The sequence below is a fragment of the Heterocephalus glaber genome, unplaced genomic scaffold (genome assembly GCF_053883595.1).
Source record: "Heterocephalus glaber isolate CG9 unplaced genomic scaffold, H.glaber_assembly_v1.0 deba00001781, whole genome shotgun sequence".
Taxonomy (NCBI): domain Eukaryota; kingdom Metazoa; phylum Chordata; class Mammalia; order Rodentia; family Bathyergidae; genus Heterocephalus; species Heterocephalus glaber.
In genome coordinates, this window is record NW_028258467.1 from 731,300 (window position 1) to 751,651 (window position 20,352).

General features: G+C 54.0%; 3 protein-coding genes across 9 annotated transcripts in view; 1 reads left to right on the forward strand and 2 right to left on the reverse strand.

The window, feature by feature from the left end:
• Positions 1-502: 502 nt before the first annotated feature.
• Positions 503-12,094, reverse strand: LOC101709769 (carbonic anhydrase 15-like). Its single transcript, XM_087202781.1, is given in 10 exon segments — positions 503-6,524; positions 6,622-6,688; positions 7,010-7,102; positions 7,182-7,348; positions 7,896-7,916; positions 7,919-8,029; positions 8,032-8,047; positions 8,562-8,619; positions 9,241-9,292; positions 12,067-12,094. Coding segments are annotated over 10 exon segments (1,218 nt in total). The 3' UTR covers positions 503-5,919.
• On the forward strand, positions 3,875-4,579 carry LOC147820917 (protein FAM246A-like). The gene has a single exon (XM_087203021.1). The coding sequence runs from the start codon at positions 3,875-3,877 to the stop codon at positions 4,577-4,579; it is 705 nt and encodes a 234-aa protein (XP_087059147.1).
• Dgcr2 (DiGeorge syndrome critical region gene 2) overlaps positions 11,082-20,352 on the reverse strand; it is a 91,267-nt gene continuing 81,996 nt past the window's right edge. For all 7 annotated transcript variants that reach the window (XM_004874867.4, XM_087203016.1, XM_004874870.4 and 4 more), the window contains 4 exons: positions 20,149-20,352; positions 16,342-16,494; positions 15,141-15,377; positions 11,082-13,604 (listed from right to left, as the gene is read on the reverse strand). In XM_004874867.4, the coding sequence (XP_004874924.1) occupies positions 13,348-13,604; positions 15,141-15,377; positions 16,342-16,494; positions 20,149-20,352 (851 nt within the window). In that variant the 3' untranslated portion in view covers positions 11,082-13,347. The remainder of the gene's footprint in view (positions 13,605-15,140; positions 15,378-16,341; positions 16,495-20,148) is intronic.

A 20,352-nucleotide genomic window follows, 5' to 3' on the forward strand; every position in this document is an offset into this window, starting at 1 on the left:
CCTCACAGATGCAGGTGGGTCTGGCATCCCATCCCTGTCCAGGGCAGACTGGGGGACTGAGGCCCAACTCAGACTGGTCAGAGCCATCCTAGGCCAAACACTCCAGGGGGCAGGAGTGAGGTTGCTGACGCTAGAACCCGGTAAACAAAATCATTACCAAGTAAATGAACCCATTAGGAGGTCAGACAAGGTCATTACTGGGTGATGAATTGCACCCCTGCAGAGCCATCTGCCTCAGGACTATTCCTAGAGAACACCTGGGTAGATGGTACCATGAGGAGGCCAGAGCATGGTTCCAGGACTTTGGGCAGGGGTCTTTAGGGGCAAGTTGTGCCCTAGTTCACCCCACAGGAAGCTCCAGACCACGCAGTAGGATGTGGCATGGAGCAAGTCACTTCTCTCTGATCTCTTCTTTGAACTAGGGGCCACCTACAGCTCAAGGGTCTGGGAGGCAAGGTCTCCCAGAGTCCCCCAACCTGGCTGCTGCTGTGGCCATCCGCACCCTCCCAGCCTCTCATTTCTGCTTTCCTCATCATGTCTTGGCCAGTATAGACTCATCCTGGGCTGACAGGTAGGGAAACTGAGGTGGGGCAACAGGGGCCACCAGAGGTTTGTGTGAAGTTGCCAAACCCTGATGGTGACCAGGTCCCTCCCTCATGGCGTATCAGACACACACGGTCCTTCTTCCCCACTGGAGTTCTCCACCATCTTGGGGCTCCCTATCACTTTCTGAAAGTACTTCCCAGACCCTGTGGCCCACACTGTTCCTACAGGCCCTCAGACCTTGGCCTGGTGCACTCCCTCTCCACAGAGACCCTTGGAGCCAGCCCTGTCCTCAGCTAGCTTCAGGACCCTCTGCTTGCTCCTCACTTCTGGCTTCACCCAAACTGCTGGCCTGAACTTGTTGGTCAGACACCAAAAGACAAGGACAGAGCTCTACTTTACGGGGTCTGGAGGGATGACTGTACCTGGGAGTCTGTGTATTCCAGTTACTCCCCTGAGGACTGTGAAGCCAGTCACACCCACTGCTCCCCTCTCCCTCTCTGAAGATGCCCTCCCCTCAGAGGTCACCGGTGCCTCCTCCCCATAGTTGAATGCTCTCCAGGATCCCAGCTGCCCTTGGGGTTTGGGAAATAAATCTTCCTGTGCTGCTGGCTGCCAGGGTTCCAAAGCAACAGAGGGCAATAGAGAGGACAGTTGGTTCAAAGGGAGAGATTGCCCCATCCAGACCCAGCCCTAGAGCCCCAGGGCTTTCTCTCCTTCCCCTCCCCCTGAACTGTTAATGAGTTAATAAATGGCAAGGTCACTAATCCCCCACTACCACCTTTGAGGGAGGCCTCCCCACCCTCACAGTGCCTGGCCCTCCCCTGGTCCTTGTCAGCCCCTCCCTGCAGGGAGCTCTGGGGGCAGGGGCCGGGCAGGCTGTGAGAGCTTCCAGGAGTAACCAGAAAGCAGCCCTGCTCTCTCCCTTTTCTACCCCATAATGTCCCCTCCAGCTCTGCCCTGCTTGCTGACCCATCCCGTCCCCTCTGTCTAGCCTGGCTGTGGGCTAGCTGCTCTCCCCAAACCCTCTCCTCACCTCCAGAGCTCAGCATCCACAGCAGCTCAGCCACCACAGAGGAAGCCTGGGCCAGGGCCCCCACTACTCACTCCTTGGTCCTCACTGCCCTTGACCTCAGAGCTCAGGGTCTTGTGATCACACACCTGCCTGTCCAGCCCTCACCAACACCTGTGCAGCTCTCATCAGGACCTGAGCAGGTCCCTGGGACCTAACTCTTACTCTACCCTGGCTCCTGTCTGTACAATCCATGGCTTTGGGACCTCCTACCACAAGCAGGGGGCCCCATACCTGCAGCCCCAACAAGCCCCAATCTGAACTCATACAAAGGCTCAGCTTGTATCTAGCCTGTCCATAAAGTCCACCGTCAGAGACAACCTAACTGAACTGGCCACCTCTCGAATCCACACCTGCTGGTCTGCAAGCCCAGAGACCCTCCTGGCCTGTGTCTCAGACAGGGCAGAACCCCTGGGTCACACAGCCCGTCTCCAGCAAGGCTGTGGAAGGAATCTAGGGCTCTCTTGTCACAGTATTTTAATTACTGGGCATGGGGGTGGGGGTATGGTTAATGAGGCTCTAGGGATCCACCCAGCCCAGCCAGATGCTAGAGGTCCCAGAAGGTAGGTGACTCAGCAGGAAGGGGGGTGTGTCTGAGGGGTCAAAGAGTGCCAAATTCTCACCTCTCCCTGCACCTTCCAGAGAGATGGGCTACAGTGAATGAATAAGGGAACAAACGAGTGAACAGAAGGGATCCAGGTGGCTACCCCAAAATAGGATCTCACACACACACACACACACACACACACACACACACACACACACACACAGAGCTGTAGAGGCCAGTTTCTATGCACCCTGAGGATACATGCTCCAGCAGCTGTCTTGTCATTTCCCTTCCAGGCCAGGCTCCTTCCTTGCCAACCTTACCCAACCCTCAATTTGCTGGGGAAGGCCCTCGGGGCCCAGAGCACCCAGCGTACTAACTAGCCCCTGGGGTGCAGTAAGAACAACATGGGGTGGGGTGATGCTGCCCTCTAGAGCACTGAGAGCCCTCTGGGCCTGACACAGACAGCAGGCACAGGCAAAGGCATCAGGGTGCTTTGAAGAGGGTCTCCACTGAAGCCAAGAAGGCTGCAGGGGCAGCAAAACCAGCAGAGATAGCCACAAGGCCTCACATGCCAGGCTGAGGAGGGGGGTGGGCTGGCCAGGGCAGGTGGAGAGGCTGGCATGGCTCCTTCCCTCACCCTCTATTATGAAGTAGGGAGAGGAACCCAGCCCCAGCCAGTATTCATTTTCTCTTTTATCCAACAGTCAGCATGTTTAGCAACACAGAGAACCTGCTCTGGGCTAGACTCAGCCTAGAAACTGAAGCAGCCCTGGGCTCAGGAACTGGATGGAGTCATTTAAAATCAGTTGTGAGTCAGGTTCAATGACATGCACCCATAGTCCCAGCTACTGGGGAGGCTGAGACAGATGGGTCATTTGAGCCCAGGAATTAAGACCAGTCTGGATAACACAGCTACATAGAGATTCCTGTGGTTCAAACAAACAAACACCATTGTGAAAGGTCCTGAGGGGAATGGGTTTGAGTTACCTGATGCGGAACAGAGTGGTCAAGGATGGTTTCCCTGCTAAAGTGGGATAAGCTGAAACTGCCAGGCAAATGGGGGGTAGGGGGCTGTACAAGGATCAGGGGTTGCTGGGTTAGAAGAGGTTAAGAGGATGTGGCCCTAGTATGGTGAGATATGGGCTGGGAACCCCTGGGCCTCTGCAAGGACTGGGGCTCATCTGAGAGCAAAGGAAACCCTAAAGATTTGGGGGAGGGGGCATGGAGTTGGAGATGCCACTGAAGGATGCGATTCTGCAGTTGTGAGGACTGAGTCAGTGGGAGACCTGTGGGGTCACCAGGCTTCTGCCTATGATAAAGGCAGTAGCTTCCGCTAGAAGTGAAGTCTATGGGTGACTGACTCCAGTCTTGGGCCCCCTGGGCTTCTGCAGCCACTGCTCCACATCTTGTCAACTCTGCACAAAGTCAGCCCAAGTGCCAAACAGGTATTCACGGACAACAGAGTCCCCACAGGCAAGGCTGGTAAACCTATGCCTGCTGGCATTGACTCTCCAGGGTCCCCTGGAACCCTGGCCACCCTGGGCCCAGCCCTGCCGGGGTTCTCCCAGCCCCGGTGGATCCCCTGAGACCTTGGTCCTTCCCACAGGCATCCCACGGCACGTCGCTCGGGGCCCCGTGGTCGCTAGGCTGCAGGCTGGGGCTCCCAGGCAGGCTCGGCGCTGGTGGCAGTGGTGCCGACTGCAGCTCAGATGGCAGCGGAGACCGGGCGCTCTTGGGCTCAGGCGCGAAGTGCTTATGCAGCGAGTGAGGCGCTGCGGCGTGGCGCGGGACGCCGGCGGGACCCGGAATTGCAGCCCAACGGGCCGGTCCCGGAAGAACTCCGCGCCCCAGGCCGCCTGGCTCGCCTGCGGGGCCAGCTCCGCGCCGAGGCAGCCGCGAGGGCAGAGGCGCCGCGACTCCTGAAGCTTGTGGAGCGCACGGGGGCCGGAGCCGGTGTGGCGGCGGCGACCAGCGACAGGACCGACGCGAGCAGTGGCGGATCGGTGTGCTCCGTGTGCGGGGAGCCACGCAGCGGTGCCACTTATCCCGCGGGAGTCCTGGAAGAGAGCGAGCGGCGTCTACAGGAGGGCCTGGCGGCTGTGCGCGCCGAGCTGGGCGCAGGGTTAGAGGCGCTGCGCGCTGAACTGCGTGAGGAGCTGGACGCCCTGCGCGCGCTGCTGCCTCCTCCTGCGTTGCCACCACTCGCCCGCCGCGAGCCTCGTGCTGTCCCCCGCCCCTTGCCCCGAGGTCCAGCTCTGCTGCGGGCACTCAGCACTGTGAACGCCTTGGTTGGTCCATCGAAGCCCGCCGCGGACGCCCCTGATGACCCTGCCGATATCAGTGCGAACCGAGCCCCGGTCCGGAAGAACCACAAAAAAACTCCCCTGCCACCGGGGGCCCCGAAAGGAGATTGAGAGCAGCCACACCGAGGGCGGCTGAGGGTGAGGTACCGTGAAGTCACCGCTAGCCTGAGGGGTTTTGGTGTCCCTGACGGGGCGACTGGGAAGATTTACCCTCCTCATGGTTCGAAGCAAGAAAAGTCCCAGACTGTATTTGGAGAGACTGTCCAGGATCAGTCTGCACAAGGAGGATGCCTCTGCACTTGTGATCAGCACTGGAGACCTTGTTCTGGCTGGCGAGAATGGGAGGAACCTCTGGTCTTAAGAGTGGGTAAGAATCTGGGCCAGGGATGTCAGTCTCTAGGAAGGCGGCCAGCAGAATCCAGAGGTCTGCAGCCCACCTCCCCTACCTCTGGGGAGGTGAGTGCAAATTCGTTTTCTTTCAAGTCGCCAGGGGAAGGCAAGGCCTCCATGCACTGGAATAGTGTCACCCACACACTGTGCAACAGACTCCAGGGACACATGAATGGCTGAGACATTGGAACCTGGACACAGTGTCACTGAGGACAGTGCCACCCCAAAATACAATCACATTCCCCACATGGGTCACCTACACAGCAGCCTGACTGGCCAGCTTCACTCACAGGACAGTCTCATCCAGTGTCCCTTGGATCAGTTTTACTTTGAACAGTGACACCAAGGATACTTATGCTTTCACTTAGCCTTACCACAGACTCCTGGAAACCAACATCTCTCTAGAAAGTATCACTCTGGAATTAGACTCTACAGCTTCCACCTGTGTGTGGCTTCGCCAGGGCCAGGCAGCCCTTCAACAGCTGCCTGTGCCACCTGGACCCACCAGTCCAGCCCAGTCTACAACAGAGACTGGAACCAGCAACTTCTCACTCCCTGACCAGGGGAACTTCGGCTGGGGTCACCACACAAATGAACAGTGTCCTGGGTTGATCACTCAGCTTAGGTTTTAAATAAAATGTGTAATTGTGGGCTAAAGGTAACTTTTTTTTAATTTTTATTTTTTTTGTACCAGGGATCGAACTCAGGACCTTGTGCTTTTAAGGCAGGTGGCAGAACCACTGAGCTAAATCCCTGGCCCTAAAGGTGACATTTTTAAGACATGCAAGCCTTTCTCCTTCCATCTGACCAGGGCTTCAGACATTATGTGTAGTAGGCTAGGGATGGGGAGCCCTTCTCTCTCTGAGAAGGATCTGGGGATGGGTCTGGGGCTTCTGGAAGAGGATCCTAAAACTGGTGGTTTAGGGCAGAGTCACTCAGGGATCTGTTTCCCAGTTGTTTGGACAGGCACTTGAAGTGGGAGATAGCTCAACCTAGGCCCCACCCTACTCCAGCTGCATTAGGCCAAGGTCACCCTGTGCATCACATATTTATTTTTATTTTTATTTTGGAGACAGGCTCTCTCTTGCTGTGTAGTTCAGGCTGGCCTTGAGCTCACTATGTAGCCATCCTCCTGCCTCTGCCTCCCTAGTGCTGGGATCACAGGCATGTGCCAATATCCCTGGATGTGCATCATTTATTATGAGAGGAGAGTCACACCTGGATCCTAGGTCTCTGCCACAGCCACACGAAGAACCCCAGGCCCAGCAGAGTCTGATGTGCAACAGCCAAGGTGGGGGTGGGGGGCTGTGCCCTTCTGGAGGCTGCTGGGGGTAAAAATTATCCATGAGCAGTGTGAGACCAGCTCGAGGCAAGGTCTGGAACTGGGCCACCTGAGAGCATGGGCAAAGATGAATCAAGATGGGATGGGGAGGGTATGGGGGAAGGAAGGCTGAAGCTGCAGGAAGGAGGGTAGCCTGGCCCAGGGGCAGGGGTCCCACCTGCGCATGCCCAATGGGTACAGTGCTCTCAAAGATGGTCCAGAGAACCCTGGGTGCACAGCCTGGCGTGGTCAGCGACCCTGAGTAGGGACAGTAGCACAAGAGCCCAGAGGAGCCAGACAGCAGAGAAGCCAGCAGAAAGGTGGATGTCAGATCCACGAAGACCCCTGGGGTGGGGAGGAGATAAGAACTCACATCCCTGTGCCCTGCTGCCCTTCGTCCCCTGAAACCCCCAGCTTAGAAGCGACCCCCACTGCTCCTCACCAGGTGAAGAAGTATTCTTTGGGACTGACACAATAGCAGAGAAGTTGGAATTGTCTTGGCCCTGCTCCTGGGGAGTTCAATTCCAGGGAGAGGGACTCTAGAGTTGGGAGTCTCCAACAGTGGGACTCTGAGAGTAGGGGCCAGAGTCTAGTGGGAAGCTCCCAGGAGTGATAGGGATCTGGCAGATGGTTTGGGGGAGGATCACCCCCACTGACCCCCAAGATCCACCACTTCCCAAAGGCTCCATCCTCCCAGAGAATCCTTTAAATCCTACAGGAGCCCAAACCATGCCTCACTACCCTATAGATTCCAAAGGCCCACCCACCCCCTCCACACAGCACGAGAGCCCTTTCTGGAAGGCACAGGGATCACACAGCCCCTCTCTCACCGCCAACAGCACAGCCAGCACTGTGAGCCCATCAGGGTGATATTGTGCCCCCCCCATGCTCTGGTACTTTGTGCTCATGTGGACCACATACATCTGGGGAGGTACAGATGTTCGGAGTTACCTGCGGCCCCATCCCCCCACACTCCCTCATCTTTGTGGTGGACCCTCCCACACCTATCTCCATGGAGCTTTGCTGCCCATCCAGGCTGTGCTCCGAGCCTGTGCGTCCCGGGCTCCCCCAGTGGAAGTGCAGCTGCAGTGCTCGGTAGGCAGGTGATGGCAGCCCAGCCCCCTGGATTTCCAGGCAGCTCTGTGGACCAGCATCCACATGGAGTAGCACTGAGGGTGAGGGGACACATGACAGTCCCCCTCCCCTACTGATCCACCACATCCAGCATGGCAGGGAGAGGGCAGCCCTCTACTCTCCAGGCACCCTAATCCTGGGGCACCCTGACTTCTGGGTCTGTTTTGATTTTTTGTCCTTCCTCAGGGAACATAGCTGGTTACTGTCTGTAAGGAGGGTCCTGACTCCTATGGGTCGCATCTTGGCCACTGTGTGTGTAGGTTCTTCTGCTTTGTTTGTGAGGATTCTGACTCCTATTAAGGGGTGGGGGACCTCCCATTCTTGTATATAGCTTCTTGGCCCATGTGTGGGTGTTGTTTTTGTTTTTATAGTGCTGGGATGGAACGCAGGGCCTCACATATTCTCAGCAAGCACTCTAGCACTGAGCTACAGCCCCAGCCCTGTCGGCAACTCTTGACCTCTGTATGGTATTTCAGCTCCTGTGTGTGTGAGTCCTGATGCCCATATGCCTATAGGAGTTCTCATCCCCTGTGTGGGGTTCCTGCCCCTGTCTGTGGGGAGTCCTGACCCTAGGGTGCTGACCTGTATGGCCATAATTCTTGAGGTCCATGGGCCTAGAGGGGCTGAGTCATAGCCTTGAAAGATGAAGGGCCCAAGAGTGGAGTCCAGCTGGACCAGGTGGAGGGCGATGTTGATGGGAGACTGGGTTGGGCCCCACAGGCAGGTGCTAGCTCCTTTCAGTGAGTGGGCCCTGAGGGAACAAGGTCTGGGATCTCTGAGGAGGGGGTCAAGAAAGCAGCCTAGGGCTAGAGGACTCCACACACTCAAGAGAATAGCCTAGCCTCAGGAAACTACTCCATGCTCCCTCCACACAACAGGACAGGACACAGCCTTGCTCCCCTGCCCCCAGCACCTGACTTAGCCACCAAGTCTGAGGACAGGCTTCCCCATAGACAGACAAGGTAGATCTCTCTGGCCCAGGATCAAAGACCCACACTGGAGACCTCTACCACATGCATGCACTAACAGGCCCACAGACCCACAGACCCAGCTAGGAGCAGGACTGGGGACCCCAGCAGACCTGAACACAGATACAGAGGGACATTCATACCCATGCTGCCTGGTGCTCAGTCACTTGGGCACAAGAACTCAGGAGCCTGCAGAGACCACCAAGGAGCAGTGTGCGGTCTGCCTCTTGGCCATATTTGCACCATTCTAGTGGCTCCCGAACACAGGCCAATCCCATACAGCCTTGTTTGACACCGTGTCCTCACCACACATTGGGTCCTGGGAGTCATAGCACCAGCTGCCAGAAGATAGTGGGCAGGGGACTGAGCTGAGAGACCAGCCCTCTCCAAGTCCCCATCCCAGCCAGCATCCTGGAATGGGGAGCATGGCTTAGGTCAGGAGAGACCAGTGTAGAGCCTGTTCACCTGTCACCCCAACCACAGTATCTCCTCCTTCCAGGCTCCCACCTCCCCAGTGGTAGGACCAAAGAGGTGAGAGAAATTGAAAAGTAGGGGAATTGGGTCGATTCAAGAACAGAAAGGCAGAGTGCTGGGCTGGGGATTTAGCTTAGTGGTTCCAGCACCTGCCTTACAAGTGCAAGGTCCGAGTTCGATTCCCGGTAAACCCCCCCCCCCCAAAAGAAAGCCAGAGTCCTAGTGCTTACCCTCTGAGTCCACCTGCACCACCAGTTGCACTGCTAAGAGGAGTGGGCAGTCCAGGGGCCTCATGGCACAGCGGCCCAACTCTGGAGAACTAGGAAGTGGCTCAAGATCTAGGAGCGAGATTGCTGACAAGGCAGCTACATATTTATTAGTAGGGTGGGCCAGAGCTGTGACTAAACTCTCCAGCCTCTTGGACCAGGTCACCGCTGAGGGGCCTAGAGGGGGCAGTGCCTAGGGAGGGAGGGCTCCCAACTCACCAGTCCCCGCCCTTATCCCCCAGGGCTACCAGCACGATCTCTGGCAGAAATCCTGAGGGTGGCAGGTGTGTCCTAGTATTTATTATTCCCATTTACAGTCAGTCCATCACTGCCGCCGCCCCCCACCCCCAACCAGGATCAAACTCAGGACCTTGCCCTTGAGAAGCAGGCGCACTGACACAGCTAAATTCCTGGCCAAGGATGTTAGTTGTTTTTTTGTGGGGTTTTTTGGTACCAGGGATCAAACTCAGGTCCTTTCGCTTGCAAGGCAAGCGGCGGAACCACTGAGCTAAATCCCTGGTCCTTTTTGTTTTGTTTTTTCCCCCCAAGGATGTTAGTTTTAAGGGTAAAAACACCTTGGATCTCAGCTCCTCTGACTCGTGGGGCAGGACTGAAGGGCGTTCGAGGACATCTTTTGGGCCACTGCGGGTGTGGGATTCCCCTTCCTGACCCCAGAACACAGCCACTTTTCTACTGACATTCCTCTTTCCACGGACCACCCTACCAAAGTTCTGGGGATGTTGCTGCCTTTCCCCTCCGCCGCACCCAGCTCCGGTGGGAATTCAGGCTAATCCAATAGCTTCTGGGAAGCAGGCTCTGATTCCTCCTTTTCAGCGGGGCAGGAGAGATGATGCCGGTAAGGAGCTCAGCGGCCGGGCGCACAGCAGGTGGGTTCACTGTGCCTCTTGCCAGTCGCCCCAGGCTCTTGCCGTGGGGGGAGCTGTCCACGGTGCTAACGGACACTCAGGCGCCCAGAGGCTGGGTTAGGAAGTTTGGCTAGACTTCTTTCGGGCGCCGTCACCAGGGTGCCCTCGAGTCCCTTCAAAACAAGTTGGGAGTTTATTGTTTAGACAACTGTAGAACAGAAGGGGCAATAGTGCTTGGAGTCCTGGAGCCGACCCCTGGTTCCCACAGATGGTCCAACTCAAATCACCCTCCCACATCTCACTGCTTTCAAGGACTCAATTCGGCTACCACTCCTCGCCACCCTCACCCTTGCACTCGCGGAGTTCCCTCCACCCATGCAGGCTGGAGCGCTTCAGGATCCCACTCCTTCACTGTTGGGGGCGGAGTTGCTTTCTTGTCAAGACCCAGAGGGGTGCCCAGCCCAAGCCCACCAACCCTGCTCCAGTACTTAGGCCCTCAGGATGCACTTGAAAAGGTACCCAGGTTGCCAGCCCATTTTACAGGTAATAGTCCCCCAGAGAGGGCCTGAGCCCCCTTCACACCCAACACACACTCAGGAGGTAGGGGTTAAGTCCCAGCCCAGCCCTTTCTGGGTAAGGTATCGAGTAGCCTACTCCTCATTCCCTAGCTGGACTTCAGGACAGATCTCAAGAGGCCTGAGGGGCCCGGGATGCTTTACTTTTTACATTTTTTTTGGTACCTGGGATCGAACTCAGGACCTTGCACTTGCAAGGCAGGCAACAGCGCCACTGAGCTAAATTCCCGGTGGGCCAGGGCTCCTTTAGAAAACCAGGTGGACTTCTGGGTGTGTCTGCTTATATATACAGCTACCTGCATGGTCAGGGGAGAAAGGACCGAAGTTCCAGGCCCTCCTTTGTGCCCACCCCAGCTCTCCATGACTAGGGCGGCAGCTCTGCTGCCTATGTGGCCTCCATACAAGTCACCAGCACTCTCCAGGGCAGCAGCTGATGCCCAGAGATGCCAGCCCCTCACTGCACAGCTCAGCTCCCTCTGGTCCTCTGCCAAGGAGCACTGGGGCCTGGGAACTGCCCCCCGTAAGGGCTGTGCTGCAGGAAGGCAGGTGCCTCAGCCATTCTCATCCAAACCTGTGGCAGCTACAGGGGTTGGGCTACACCAAGAACTGACCATGCCTCTTCTAGAACACAAATTTATTTGGCATTTGGATGAAATGGTTCTCACAGCATCTTAAGAAATGGATTAGTGTTAATCCGACAAAAAACATACCCAAACTAAAACCCTTAGTGAAAGGAAAAGTAAAAACAGGCATTGAGACAATGTACAGTATCAAATTCCATCTCCACAAGGCAGGTCAGACGGCACCTGGTTTCAGAACAGTATCAAGGTAGTCCTGGGGGAGGGGGTCCTGCCCAGGAGCTTGGACTGTTCTTTTGGGTCCTATTTGTGGGGTGAGTGGGGTTATGTCTCTCACAGGAACACAGCTCAGCAAAGGCCAGCCTTGAGATTCTTCATCGGACCTCAGAGAACAATCAGATCTCGAGGTGGTGGCGGAGAACAGGTGAGAACAGATGGGCAGACCCCAGCTCTCCTTGCTTCCCTCACAACTGACCCCAGCAGAGCACAGCTCCTGGAGCCAGTGGTCTGAGCAGCCCTGTACACAGGCTTTCTGTCAGCCTCAGGATGGCAGTGGGCTAAGCATCCGATGTTTCCCCAACAGAAAAGAGCCACTGGCAACCCTGAGAGCGCCCTTGCCAGTCCTGAAGCAAGCACACCTCTGCAGTCCCCACAGCCCACTTTGGGTCACTCTCTTCCTCACTGCATCCCCTACCTGCCTTCCTGGCCCCAACAGTCCTTCAGTCCTCAGAGCAAGCTTCTCAGCCCCTCACACACTGTGCCAGCTGCCCTGCCCTGTATACTTCTGAGGCCTGGAAGGGCCCCTCAGTTACTGGAGGTAGGGGCTTTGCTGGAGTGGTCCTCAGGACTCTCATGGGTCTCCCAGAACCAGCATATAGAGGCCTGCTTGTCCTCTGGTGGGCATGAGGCCCTCGTGGCCATAATGTCATTCTAAGCAGCAGCCCTTTGGCAAGGGAAGCACAGACTGTAGCATCTGGTTCCTGTGGGCTAAGCCCAGGGATAGGTTGTTCAATGACAAAAACATACCTCCAGTCAACTCTGGGTCATAGCCCATGTCTGAGCAACTCGAGATCCCCCTTTTAAAAGTGCCTACAATTGGGCTGAGCTCCACAAAACCAAATGTATCAATCACTTCTGCCCACTGATGTTCCTTAGTGGCATAAGGCCCTCACATTCAAGGTCCATGGGTTAAGGGCAGGGTCTTAGGCACAGCTCCACCACAGGACAGCCCAAGACGATTATGTCAGACCCGGGGCAGCAGGGCCCTGCCCTACCCCGAATTCCTATGAACCACTGCCTGCAAACATTTGGCCATATACAGACACATACAGACACACACACAGAGAAAAGATCCAGACATTCAACGTAGAAAAGATATGGATGTGCTAAAAATCGCACAGAACCCGCTTAATCTCCAAACCTCAGAAATAGTAAAGGCCTGTGTCAGGAGACAAGACCACTGTCCTGATCAGGCCCCTGGGACCCTCAAGCAAAAGGCCCCCAAGCACCCAGCGCTGCTGAGGGAGGGAGGCGTGCATGCAGCCACCAAGTACTGGGCTCTAGTGGTGGCAGTGGTGCAAGAAGTGGACTTTTCAGGAGATGGACACAGCCTTGGATGTTAGGTTCCCTGAAGGAAACAACCCTTTATGACACAAAGGTAGGGTGGGGGCAGACCAGACCCAGGGGCCATTCAACAGGAAGGGGGGCCCAAGAGGTGGAGAAAGGTACCAGTTTAGTCCCACACCCTCAATGGAGGTCCAGAGCCTACTCCTGGGGGAGCCATGCACAACAATGTTTGGAAGAGATGGGAGGGATGGAGTTCAACCCCCTCAGGGCCTCGGACTTCAATGTTCACAGCTGGACCTGGAGGGGCCACTCCCAGAACAGCCAATGCAGCAGCCTCCAAGGCTGTGTCCCTGGAAGGAGGCCCACTCCCTCAACAATACTGACTGTTCAGATGGCCCCATCCCTACTCCCAGAGCCTTCTGTTCCCATAGTGCCTACTGTTCCTTCTTCCTGAAATGTGTGGTGTGGACACACACCATCATTCTTTTGCCATTAAAAAAGAGACACTGACCCAAAGCTATGCATATCTGTGAAGCCCTCAAGGAAACTTGGTGCGGGTGGTTGCCCCTTGGAGAGAGGCAGCTGGGGTCTCTCTATATACACGCACACCACCTGGTGGGTATGCGGCAGTGGATCAGGGTCCAGGCTGTGCCAGGACCCCTTCAAGTGTCCCACGGGGACTGGTGTCTTCTCGACAGCAAACAGGTACTTCCAGCCTATTGGAGCCATGTGCTGGGATGTCTATACCACAGTATTTAGGGAGCCGCGGCTAGGGCGGCCACCTCCTGGTGGTGCTTCTGCAGCTGGGGTGCTCCTGCTCTGGGTGGGGTCAGGAGGTACGAGCAGGGCACTGCTGCTGTCTGCAGAGTCTTCCAGGTCTGCCAGGGAGGCCCCCGCAGGGGGCAGAGGCTGTTCCAGGCACTGAGGCAATGCACCTTCACTGCTACCATCCCCTGGGGTCGGTGGGGTAGCCTCTGCAGGATCAAAGGCATCATCATCTGCAGGAGAAAGGGGTGTCAGATGTAAGTGAGGGCCAGGCACAGGGAATGCAGCAGGGCCGGGCACACTGGGGACACTTCTGTCTGAACACTCCTGCCCCTGGTGTGTGCTGAGCATGCCCTTGGACCTCAGATTCTGGAGGAGAGCCCTCCCCATGTGGGCTTTGCTATGCACACCACTTCCTGTGGCCTGCTAATCTCCAGGTTTGCATCTGGTATGTGCAAGATGAGGGCAGTCTGAATAAAGCAGACATGGGTCTGTCTAGCCACTACAGGGTGGTAAGGTGAGATGCAATGACAGAGTCACCAGAACAAAGAGAGGCTAAAGGGAAATCACTTGAGACTCAGCAAGAAGATAGCAGCATGTGATGCCAAGGAGTTACTGGGCCCTGGTGGATGGAAAGACATTCAGGGCTGCACAGGAAACATGGGCAGAGCACAGGAGACTGGGTTGTAGCAGGCAGCATGGGTGTGTGAAGAATGCTCTGAGAAGCCTAGAAGAGGCAGCTGCTTCCTTCATCCAGCGGGCTTATTACATGGGGCATCTTCTGCAAGGTGGCAAGAGCCCTCAGCAATGTCCCCCTCCCCTGACCAAGTTGTCACAGCCTCCCTGTCGTGCAGCCTGGGCCTGCAACAACCCTTGCAAGAAGCGTGTCCTACCTTGGTCCATCTGTGACAGGGCTCACATCAACTCTACTGCACCCTAAACCATACAGCAGGGCCAGGCTCAGTATACCCAGTCTGCTGAATGTGAACCTGTAAGAAGCTGGCTGCCTTAGGGTGGGCACTGCCCACAAGGCTACTGCAAAGGTGTGTCAGAGGGTATAAGGCACAGGAAAATGGGATGGGACACCTGTACTGCATACCTGGGACAGGGACTTGCAGTAGGGTGGGAAGACCTGATACTCCTTCTTAGCTGCAGTCCTGGGAGGAGCAACTTCCAGGGTCTGATGGGATGGGGCTCCAGCAACTGGTCCACAACACAAGAACCAGTGCTTTCTTCCTTCCACCCAGAGCTGCTTCCTGTCACGTCATGACACCGTTTCTCAACCCACCACTTGTGCACGTGTGTCTTTATAGGCAAGTGACTGGCTCCTGAGTCTGGGTCATGGTGTCCCAAAACCACCAATGACTGGTTTCCCATCCTTTCACAAAGACAAATTGACAGGGCCCCAAGGGCTGCTCAGGAAGGGAGGGAGAAAGGGATATAGGAGGAAGAGGATCTCAGACCTCCCCAGGGATCTTGGTGCGAACATGGACGAAGGAAGCAATCAGGATAGGTGACCAAGCCTTTCTGTAAGGGCAATCCTGGGAAGAACGTAAAGCAAAAGCCAAAGAGAAGGGCAGAAAGAAGTAGGGGCCCCTCAGGCCGGGGATTTAGCTTAGTGGCGCCGTGCCTGCCTTGCAAGTGCAAGGTCCTGAGTTCAATCCTTGTACCAAAAAAAAAAAAAAAAAAAGAGGACCCAAGCCTCCCAACCTGGGGAAGACCTGTGCTCTGATGACTCCATGTTCCCTTTCCCTGGGGTAGGCAGGCACCTGCAGGATCGTAGAACACACTGTCCGGGTTGATGGAGGCCTCATAGGGTGGTGGTGGGTCATCGGGCTGGTCGATATCTGGGTACTTGTAAGCTGTGTAGGGAGGCGGAGGGTCGTGGAAGTGGAAAGTCCCACCTTCCCCATCATCAGAAAGATGCAGTGGAGTGAGGCCTGTGCCGAACCTGTCTGGGCCATAGTCAAAGCCAGGGATTCTCCGGCCAAGGTTGAAGTGGTGCACTGGGCCGTCGAAAGTGAGAAACATAAGCACAGCCATGTCACTTGAAGGCAGCCTGGCTTTTGACCCCTGCTCCTGAAGTTGAGCCTGCCATCTCAAGGGTCACACACCTATAGCAGGCTGCCCACTGTTGGCCACATGCAGCAAGTGACACAAGAACTCTGACTAAGCTTGAATCTCTCACCCCCAGGTCCCTCTACCAGTGTCCCAACCTGATCCCATTGGCAACCTGTCCTGCCACTTGTACTGCCACTCTCCAGCTCTAATGTGGTTCTGTGTGTCTAACCCAGAAGGACCTTCAGGTTCTGCCCACTCTGGAGCTCAGTGAGCATTAAGGACAGTCAGGGGGAACACTTCCATTCATGGACAGAAAACCAGTGCCCTAGTCATGTCAGGCCTTCAAACCCAACCTTGTTGTCCTGGGAGCACCAGGGGCCCCTTATAGCAACTGGAAAGATTCCCCTCTCACTGCTACCACCTGCCCCTCCCTCCCACATGGGGACAGGCCTTCTAGCTGAGCTTGGTGCATTACTGATAAACTCAGGCTAAGGAGGGTAGGACATACTAAGCTGCCTAATGGCCATGATATCTGGGGCTCCTACTCTGGCAGGCCCATACTCACAGCTCAGGTCATCAAAAAGGTGATATCACTACCTGAATGAACAGTGCTGCCCTTAGAGGTGGGATGTTTGGAGGGTGGAAGACCTAACTTCAGGCTCTGGACAGCTCCTCTTCTTCCCCAGGCATGGGCTCAGCCTGGGAGCAGGTGTGTGGCTGGAGGGGCTGCTACTGCTCCCCCACATTTGGGAGAGAGCCCAATCCCTCCTCATCCCTAATTCTCACATAGGAACTGCTGGCACCTCACCTTACATTAGACTTTACCTTGAAGGGACACAACCGAGGACAGAGGAGAGAGATCTAGCGATCTGGGACAGGTGGGCACTGTGCCCCTCAGTGGGCACTTACAGTTTGCTCCAATCAGGGACTCGATGCGCTCCCGGCGTCTCTGGCGCAGACGGTGAACCATGAAAAGCAGCAGTGAGAGGATGAGGAAGGAAGAGATGCAGCTGACCACCAAGCGCATACCACTGGCCATAGAGTCAAACAGGTTGTTGCCATCTGTGAGGTGAGGAGAAAGGAAAGCCACTACTCAGAAAAGGAGCTTGTAAGGCAGGGGTGCAGCTCAGTGGTGGAGCACCTGCCAAGCATGAGTGAGGCCCTGGATTCCATTCCCAGTCAGAGGGGTGCTGCACTAGAGGACACCACTGTACTTAAGACAGAAGGCAAAATAAAACCACTCAAAATCAAGAAAGGGAGCATGGTTGTTCAGGAGGGCACTTCCAAATGACAGTCCATTGCGGGGTACCCTCCCCCTGCTCTGGGACGGTGCTGCCTCAAGCTGGCTCATGCTTACTGGGTAACAAGCACCCATTTGGGGAGCTTTTCTTTGAGACACTTTTCTTTGAGGAGCTGCAGGCCTTGATGGCTGCTGTGTGGAACTCCATTCAACTGTCACTGTCCAAGAAGTGGCAACTTCTGTCTCAGGACTAGCATTCTAGAAGGCTGAGCATGAGCAGCTCTGTGTGCCCAGGTGTAAGGCTGCACACAAGGTCATTGCCTTTGGCTGTGCTCAATAGGACACAATGTTGCCATCCTTGCCTACCTGACCTTATACATGTGTAAGAGTCAGGCAGGACCTAAAGTAAAATTCATAACCCAAATGTGAGTGGGTGGGCTCCCAGACCCCTCAAACCATTCTTGCAGGCCTAGCTTGCTCCATACTAACACAGAAGGCTAGCACTTGCTCTTGCCCTCTTTACAGGGGTTCAGAAAGCATCTCCAAAAGCTCTATTTGCTGGTGACACTTGTGCTATGGACATGTGAAAAAGACACATCCTTTCCCCAGTGAGCTGTTTTGCTGGATGTTTTTCAGATACCCATCCAAAAACATTTCATCCCTGTCAGTGGGAGGACATCCATTAGCCCAAGGAGCTGGTGACACCATCTGCTTATTGACAGCCAGCTCAGAATTCCCTGGGAACCACCTATGGAAGTAGCCCTCTGAAATGACTAAATCCTAATCAGTTCCAAAATAAACCCAAGGACATGGTCAAGGTCCCAGACCTGCCCTCCATGATGCAGACCTTGTGCTTCTGAGGCAGGCACGGCGCCACTGAGCTAAATCCCCAACCCAGTACCACACTGTTTTTTTGTTTTTGTTTTTTGGGTACTGGGGATCAAACTCGGGACCTTGTACTTGCAAGGCAGGTGGCAGAACACTGAGCTAAATCCCCGGCCTACCACATTGTTTTGATGGCTATAAGTTATAAATCAGGTATTGTGAATCCTCCAACTTTGTAAAAACTGTTTTAGCTATTCTAATTTTTTCCTTTTCCACATAAATTTTAGAATCAAAAAAAGTCTGCTGGAATACTGGTTGGGACTGTATTGCATCTATAGATAATTTGGGGAGAATTAATCTACTAATGATTAACTAATGAGTCTTCTGATATTGTTTCTATTCATGAGCATGGGTATAGCTTTCCTTTTACTTAAGCCTTTGATTTCTTTTCTCAGTGTTTTATGTTTAGAGCACACAGAATGCAGATTTTATAATTTACAACAAAGTATGTCATGTTTTTTAGTGCTATTAGAAATGATAGTTTTGCCAGGTGAGGTGGTGCACATCTGCAGTCCCAGCACTTGGGAGGCTGAGGCAAGAGGATTGCCATGAGTTTAAGGTCAGTCTGGGCTACATAGTGAGCTCAAGGCCAACTTGAACTACACAGTAAGACCCTGTCTCAAAACTAAACAAAACAAAACAAAAATGGTAGTTTTCTTTAAAATTTCAATTTTCAATGGTTACAGGCAGTATATATTAATACAATGGGTTTCAGTATTGTGACCATATCTGAAGACCTTACTAAACATACTTATTTGTTCTGATAATTTTCCTGTGGATTCTCTCTCTCTCTCTCTCTCTCTCTCTCTCTCTCTCTCTCTCTCTCTCTCTCTCTCTCTCTATATATATATATATATATTTTTTTTTTTTTTTTGGTACTGGACTCAGGACTTTGTGTCTGCCAGGTAGGTGCCATGCCACTGAGCTGCATCCCCAGCCCAAATGGATGCATCACACTCTTTTTTTTTTTTTTGAGATAGGGTCTCACTGTGCAGTTCAGGCTAGCCTTGAATTCACTATGTAGCCCAGGTTGCCCTCAAATTTACGGCGATTCTCCTGCCTCAGCCTCCCAAGTGCTGGGATTTAAGGCGTGCACCACCAGCCTGGCCTGTCTGGCCATCTTTATAAGGCCCAGACAGACTTGCAGGATAACACTGAGAGACTCCTATGGAACCAGGAGTCCAGATGACATGGCCTGCAATAAAAAATAAGAACTCGACCCCAAGGTAACTTAGCTGGAGATGTGGAGTCATTTGTCTAGGGGCACAAGAACTTGCTAAGTACTCAGTCAGTGCTTCTTATGATCTGGTAGGGATAAACTTTTTCCAAGTAGAAAACTGCTTTTCTGTGAGACAGTGATCAGTACCGTCTTCACTGATGTCAAGGTCCCTGTTACCTGGTGGTTGGCTGTAATCATGACCTCTGCAAATACTATAGTCAGCTGCACACATCTGATGGCACATGTGACATGTGTCAGAGTGCCCAATTTTGCCCAGCATCAGACACAGCCTCTGAAGGATGGCTCTACTCTCCCACCTAGCAGCCTCCTGGTGTGAGGAACCCTGACGACACTCCACTCAGGGACAGCTCTGTGTTGTGGCCTCACACTCCAGCAGAGATAGCCCTCCAAGCTTGCTATTCTGCAGGGTCCATATACCCAAGAGCTCCCACAAATCTCTACTTTGTGGCATCCAAGAAACAACTATACTTCTCATGAGACCTGAACTCAACAAGGAGTTGTGGCAGCACTTGTGTATGGTAATGAATCATTCCGTGCAGTGTTCAATGTGTCCTAATGAGCCTAGGGAGCAGGACACCTTGGGCTGCTCTCTTGTGGTAAGTAGAAGGTCATTTCAAACTAGACTATATCTGCCTTAAAGCACCACCTAATGGTGAGGAGTTTCACCTTAAAACTGAGGGTAATATTTACTCTTTCTTTTAAAGATTCTACCAGTAAAAACTGATGACGGTAAGCAAGGGCCTGCTGTAATAGAAAGAAGAAGAGCTCAAATGTTTACACATATTAGAAGTCTAGCTCTAGTCTTAAAAAGAAAGGAGAAAGGTTTGAAGGTGCCAAGTCCAGCTAATTTGTAAACAATGAGCCACGCTCAAATTCAAGTTCATTTGTGAATATCTGTTACTTGAGAGAAGGGAATGAGGCAATGTGAAGGGTGGCAGTTACAGGGGTCAGGATGCATAAGACACACTAGGTAGAAAAGTCAGCCATCCAAGTTTCTATGACAGCTCTGTGAACAAACACGGTCACCACTGCTGCACCACATGTTATGAGATCCAAATCCCCACAACTGAGGAAGCAAAAGGACATCTGGGCGGGGAATGGTGGCTTATAATCTTGTAATGCCTATAATCCCAGGTATTCAAGAGGCTGAGGCAGGAGGATGGCAAGTTCAGCCAGTTCAAATATGCAATACCCAGAATCAAAATAAAAAGGATGTAGCTCAGCACGGGAGGGCTTGCTGAGCATGCAATAGGCCCTGGGTTCAATCCCCAGTACCACATACACACAGGACACATCTAGCTTCTGATGTGAAAGGGAAACACTGCTCACCGTCCACTATCAAGAGTCTCACCTGGGTCCAGACACATGAATTTGCAGCACTCCTTAGGCTCCTTTCGGTACTGTTGACAGCCCTGGGGACCTTCGCAGAGGGCGGCCACACACATCTCAGGCTCTCCTCCATGGCAGGTGCAGCTCAAACATGGATCATCCCCTTTAGGGGTGAAGTAGAAGCCTTCATCCACCACATTGTCCTTGATGTCAACACACGTTTGAC

Bases quoted from the DNA above. Each gene is read 5' to 3' on its own strand.
- LOC147820917 (XM_087203021.1), top strand. From the start codon at position 3,875: ATGGCAGCGGAGACCGGGCGCTCTTGGGCTCAGGCGCGAAGTGCTTAT.